Source organism: Puma concolor, chromosome A3 (assembly GCF_028749965.1).
Source record: "Puma concolor isolate L17-30 chromosome A3, mPumCon1.1.hap2, whole genome shotgun sequence".
Taxonomy (NCBI): Eukaryota; Metazoa; Chordata; class Mammalia; order Carnivora; family Felidae; genus Puma; species Puma concolor.
In genome coordinates, this window is record NC_141669.1 from 135,826,061 (window position 1) to 135,832,060 (window position 6,000).

The 6,000-nt window shown below is 48.5% G+C and overlaps 1 protein-coding gene across 1 annotated transcript in view; it reads right to left on the reverse strand.

The window, feature by feature from the left end:
• CTCFL (CCCTC-binding factor like) overlaps positions 1–5,491 on the reverse strand; it is a 29,056-nt gene extending 23,565 nt beyond the window's left edge. Inside the window, exons 1-3 of the mRNA XM_086702554.1 lie at positions 4,949–5,491; positions 4,020–4,230; positions 182–352 (exon numbers count right to left, since the gene is read on the reverse strand). Of these exons, the coding sequence (XP_086558680.1) occupies positions 182–352; positions 4,020–4,230; positions 4,949–5,485 (919 nt within the window). The 5' untranslated portion in view covers positions 5,486–5,491. The remainder of the gene's footprint in view (positions 1–181; positions 353–4,019; positions 4,231–4,948) is intronic.
• Positions 5,492–6,000: the final 509 nt, after the last annotated feature.

A 6,000-nucleotide genomic window follows, 5' to 3' on the forward strand; every position in this document is an offset into this window, starting at 1 on the left:
CAGACACGTGTGAGAAGAAAATCTTTGTAACCTTCGATGTTTTTAAGCACAATCGAAGAAGACAAAACCAAAGGGGTCGAAACAGACACGTTACTCTCAAGTGCAGATAGGTGGATTCGCATTCGTACGTAAACCTTAACACGCATCCTTCATGGGAAATAATTCTTCTCCCCTGGTTTACCTGTGTGAGTGTTGATATGATTCCGCAGAAGAGTGACCGTGCGGAAAGCTTTCAGACACAGGTGGCACATGTGGGGCTTTTCGGTGCTGTGAGTTTTCATATGACGATTAAAACTCGAAATTCTAGAAGAGGTGAACACGCAGCTATCACAGCAGAAGGGTCGTTTTGCTTCTGCAGGAAGAAGATACAGAGTTTGTGTATTTGTAAAAATCTTTCATTTAGATGTTGAAATTCCACTGAAACACATCAAAGTCACTTGGTACATCCTTTTTTTTTTTTTTTTTTTTTTTTTTAACGTGTAATATGGTAACCCAACAGGAGACGTTCCATGCAAACGGTGACCAGAAGAGCTGAGGCAACTCTAGCAATAGACAAAACAGACTTAAGGCAAATACTGTTCCAAGAGACAATTAAGGACGTTATATAACAATAACAGACTTGATCTATCACAAAGGTAGAACAATTATAAACATACATGTGCCCAATAACAGAGTCCCAAAATACTTGAAGCAAAAATTGACAGAAGTGAAGGTGGAGAGAGGCGCTTGGAGATTTCAACACCCTACTTTCTACAATGGAGAGGACAACTAGACGGAGGATCAGCAAGGAAACAGAAGACCCCCCACCATCAACCAAACAGACGTAACAGACATCTACAGAACACCACTCAACAGCAGCACAGTGGACATTATTCTCCTCACGTGCAACCAGAAACTTCCTCAGGAAAAGCCACGTGTCAGGCCACAAAACAAGTGTCAATAAATTTAAAAATATAGAAATCATATGCTCTCTGACCATGATGGCACTAAAGTGGCAATCGGTAACAGAAGGAAGTTTGGAAAATTCGCACATATGTGGAAATTAAACAACACGCTCACAGGTGACCGATGGGTCAAAGAAGACATCACAAAGACACCGCGAGATGCTCTGAGCTGAATGGAAGTGACACACAGCACACCAAAGCTTATAGCATGTAGCGAAAGCAGTGCTCGGAGGAAAAGTTTTAGGTGTAGACACCTACGTTAAAAAAGAAAAAGCATTTCGGGTCAATAACCTCACTTTACATCCTGAGGAACTAGAAAAATAAGAGAAATCTAAACCCAAAGCTAGCAGAAGGAAGGAAATCATGAAGACTGGAGTGGAGATAAATGAGATCGAAGACAGAAAAACAACAGAACTGACGAAAGCAAAAATAGGTTCTTTGAAAAGATCACCACTGACAAACCTTTACCCGGACTTGCAACTGGGAAACAAACGAGACAAGGCAAAAGCAGGAAGGGAAAGCGGGGACATTGCTACCAACTGCACAGAGGGACAGAGGTTATAAGAGAATACTGCGAGCCACTGTCTGCCAGCAAACCAGATAACCCAGAGAAAATGGAAAATTCTTAGAAACACACAAACCACCATAACCGGCTCCAGAAGAAACAGAAAATCGGAATAGCGCTATAGCAAACAAAGAGATTGAGTCATTCATCAAAAAAACTACCCACAAAGAAATCCCTAGGACCAGAGGGATTTACTGAAGAATTCTACCAGGTGCTTAAAGAATTAACATCAATCCTGGGGCGCCTGGGTGGCTCAGTCGCTTAAGCGTCTTGACTGCGGCTCGGGTCACGATCTCGCGGTTCGTGAGTTCGAGCCCCGCGTCGGGCTCTGTGCCGACGGCTCGGAGCCCGGAGCCTGCTTTGGATTCTGTGTCTCCGTCTCTCTCTGCTGCTCCCCCACTCGTGCTCTGTCTCTCTCTATCAAAAATAAATAAGTAAAACATTAAAAAAAAAAAAAGGAATTAACATCAATCTTTTTCAAAGTTCAGGCACAAAAAAGTAGGACCCTTCCATGAGGCCAGCATTACTCAGACACCAAAGACACCAATCTTCAAATCTTCAGTAGAATTCCAATAAACCAAACCCAGTAGTAGCTCATTAAAAGGATTGTGCACCAGGACCAAGTGGAATTTATCCCAGGAATGGAAGGGTGGTGGGACGTATGGAAACCAATCACTGCAACACGCCATATTCACAAAAGGAAGGGGAAGGAAAACGCGGTCATCTCAACAGCTTCAGAAAAAAGCACTTTACGAATTCCAACAACACCCAATAAACTTGGAATAGAAGGTTCATGGGTTGACCTGCGTTCCCCAAAAAGATACACTGAAATCCTAACGGCAGGTGTCTGTAACTGTGACCTTACCTGCAAATAGGACCTTTGTAGATGTCATCAACTTTAGATGATCATGCCGGATGAGGGTGGGTCCTAATCCACTATGATTGGTACCCGCGTGAGAACAGAAGAAACCACAATGAGATAACTCTTTACATCCACTAGGATGGCTATTATGGTTTCAAGACGGGAAGTTAAGTGTTAAGTGTCAGCAAGGACGTGGAGACACTGGAAACCTCTGACACTGCTGGTGGGATTGTAAATCGGGGCAGCTGCAACCGTGAGTTGCAACCGGAAGAACAGAGAGAAAGCATTCCAACAAAAGCCTGTGCGCGAATGTTCAAGGCGGCACTCTGGCGATGGGTGGACCGAGGAGAACAAAATAGGCTGTACCCACGACGCAGTACGACTCAAGAATGAAGGAACAAAGCCCTGATAAATGCTACAACGTGGGCGAAGCTTGCAAACATTAGGCCAAGGGAAGACACCCAGACACAAAAGGCCACGTGTTTTAGGTGCACGAGTCCATGTAAGGGAAACGTCCAGAACGTCCCAATGCTACGTGGGAATACTTTGGGGGATGAAAACAGCCTGGAATTAGTGGTGAGGGTTGCACAAAATTGTGAACATATTAAAAATAAAGCGAGCTAGGAATTGGGAATTCGGGGGTACAATCTCCTGCTTTAAATACAGGAGAAACGCTATATACGGGGACACACATTATAGCAAAGGTTGCAAACTCAACACCCTGCTGAGGCCAGAGGCGATAAACCCAAATGAATGCTTCTACCCACAGGTTAAGATCAGGTTAAGTGACTTTCGAAACTGAGTCACCTCCCCACCCCGGCCACCTGCGGCTGAGAAGAAACAGCCGAGCGTTGGAGGAAACAGCCGAGCGTTGCCAGATTTGACTTTGCAGAAATGAGCTAGAAACTGAGATTTGGGGGACGAACTCTCTTGATTTAAGTAAGCGAGACCCTGGTATTTTCTAAAAAGCTCAACAATTTTTGAGGGTCAATTTGTTTCGTGGGCGGCCGCCAGGCAACCTCGGTTTTAATGTGACTCTAAGAGAGCTTCAAGGTCCTTCTTAACCTGGCCTCATCAACCTCTTTGAGCACCCACCGTAGGGCTCTCTGGGAGCTGTCCACTCTACGAAGGCACGTACTTCTGGAGCTACCCCCACGGGCCATCTCCTGCCGCCTGGAATGGTGATCCCGTCTTAATGGTTTCTGAGTCCTCTCCCTGGGCCTCGCCTAACATCAGATGCTCTGCTGCCTGGTGCTCTGGTGCCTTGTCACCCCTTCTCCCGGCCCTCACCTCCCGGCTCTCGCCCTCACCTCCATCAGTCCTGCATTCCCCCGCCCCCGCCTTCCCCTGCTTCCACCCGCTGGCTGCAAACTAGGGGCAGATCAGGGCCCACCTTCTCTGTTCTCACGCAGCACTTGTCAGAACTAATTTTATAATGCCTTTAGAACATTTCTGTCCGAGACACAAAGCTCTTTGGGGTTCGATTCCCCATACAGACCATTAGCTTAAATTTTCTGCCATTTCCTGACATTTTGGAAGCCAACCGAAAGGCGACCCCATAAAATTTCAACCCCCATCCCGTTCCCCTGAAGGAAAAGCGCAGCCCCCCTGGGACACAGGGTCTCTTACGCTAAACGAACCGGCCTACCCTTTGCCTTTTTCTGATTGTTTGTAGAGTTGGCTTTTTCAACACGGCCTTGACCGGAGGCAGGTCTGTCTTCCTGTTCTCCCACGTTTAAGTTTGAAATTGTCAGAACAATTTCGTCACTTCCTTCGTCTCCAGGCTTGGCTTCCACGAGAAAGAACTGCTCCTGGGTCTGGGCGCGGAACCCTCCTTCAGCAGACGGCTGGTCCTCCCCCTGACCTTTCTCAAGCTGATAAACAAAAAAATGAGTATTCACACAAATACTATACTCTCGATGACAATCGATAAAACTCTTTGACGTGATGAAACCGCAGAATATGTAAAGAAGAACAAAAAACTAAAGAAGCACAGATTATTCAGTGCAACCAAAATGCTTAAGCCATAACTACTAAGCATCAAGGGTTTTGGTAATAAAATGTCACACAATTTTAAAACAAAACAAAACAAAACACACGCACAGCACCCTGTAGTATTCTAATCTAATTATTTAAGCTCTTAGAAAAGAACATGAAGGGGGCACCTGGGTGGCTCAGTCGATTGAGCGACCGACCCAACTTCGGCTCAGGTCACGATCTCACAGTTCGTGGGTTCGAGCCCCGCATTGGGTTCTGTGCTGACAGCGCGGGGGCCTGAAGCCTGCTTCAGTTTCTGTGTCTCCCTCTCTCTCTGCCCCTCCCCACATTCTCTCTCTCGCTCTCAAAAATAAACATTAAAGCAAAAAAAGAAAAAGAAAGAAAAGAACATAAGGTCTCCCAAGATCTTCCCAAGGCATTATTTTTACCGTGCTTAATTTTAAAGTGTGATTTTTAAACTGCTTGTCCATACCTAATACCGCACCAAGAGCCACTTTTTAAAAAACAACCACAAAAAAAGAAAAGCCGCTGGGAGTTTTTCCTCTATGTACAGGGTCTGTTTATTAAAACTGGCCGTACCTTGACCCACCCGGTGATTTCGGCCAAGCTCACCACAAACTTGGTGTCTTCGCTGGCCGCGGCCACACTGCCCTCCAGAACGTGAAGCTGCATCACCTCCAGCTCTTGCAAAGTGTACGCGTCTTCCTGGATGCTAATGGCCACGCACTGCTGGGACCCCTCGTCCAGCCACAGCAGAGACTGTTCCCTGCCGCTGGCCTGCCGGACCGCCCCCTGCACCCCTTCCCAGCCCTGCGGTGTCAGCCAGCCGACGTCCTGTAGCTGCACGTCTTCGGAGGAAAAGTGCACCGTCTGCAGGGTCACGATGTGCTTCTCGGTCTCCTCCGTGGTGAGCACCAGCCCCCGCTCCCCCTCCAGCATCTTGGCCTCGAGGAGCCCATAGGTGCCCTGGGCCTCCACATTTCCGGGGCCCAGGTGTTCCCTCCCTCTGCACGCTCCCTCTTCCGGCACCACTTCCAGGGCTTTTGGTGGCATCAACTCCCATGCTTTGATTTTGGTAAACTGCTCAGAAGGGACGGAGAGCTCAGTCCCTGCCATCGTGACGTGGCCTGTGTAAGAAAGAAGCGAGCCGTCTTGGTAGGGCACGGAGCGGTTCGATCAAGGTATGCCAAGGTCCTGGCCTACGAGTCAGGACTAAGTTGATTCAGCCTAGGTCTGGAAGGGGCTGAGCCTAAACAGGGTTTACGCTAAAGCCGGCATTAGTCCAGAAGATTCTAGAACCCACGGGGTTGGGCCTGAAGTCGGCTTTTGGCAAATGCACGTTCCAGGCCTAGCAAAGGGGGGGGGGGGGGGCGCTTAGCAGGGTCCGGGGCCGTGCACGCCGCTAGGCCTAGAAAGCTCGGGTCTGAGCGGGCTTTCAGCAAACGCATGTGCAAGGTTGGGGGAGGGGGGGGGGCTGAGCAAACTTTCCACCACCAGGCACATCCAGATCGAGCGCTGTCTGTGCCGTGTGCACTTTGGGCCTGGAGCCCATGCAATCTCGGCGGAGCTTCAGCCCCGGGCACGCACACCCTCGGCGTTTGGGGCGCCCCCACTCCCGGTCCCACCCGACC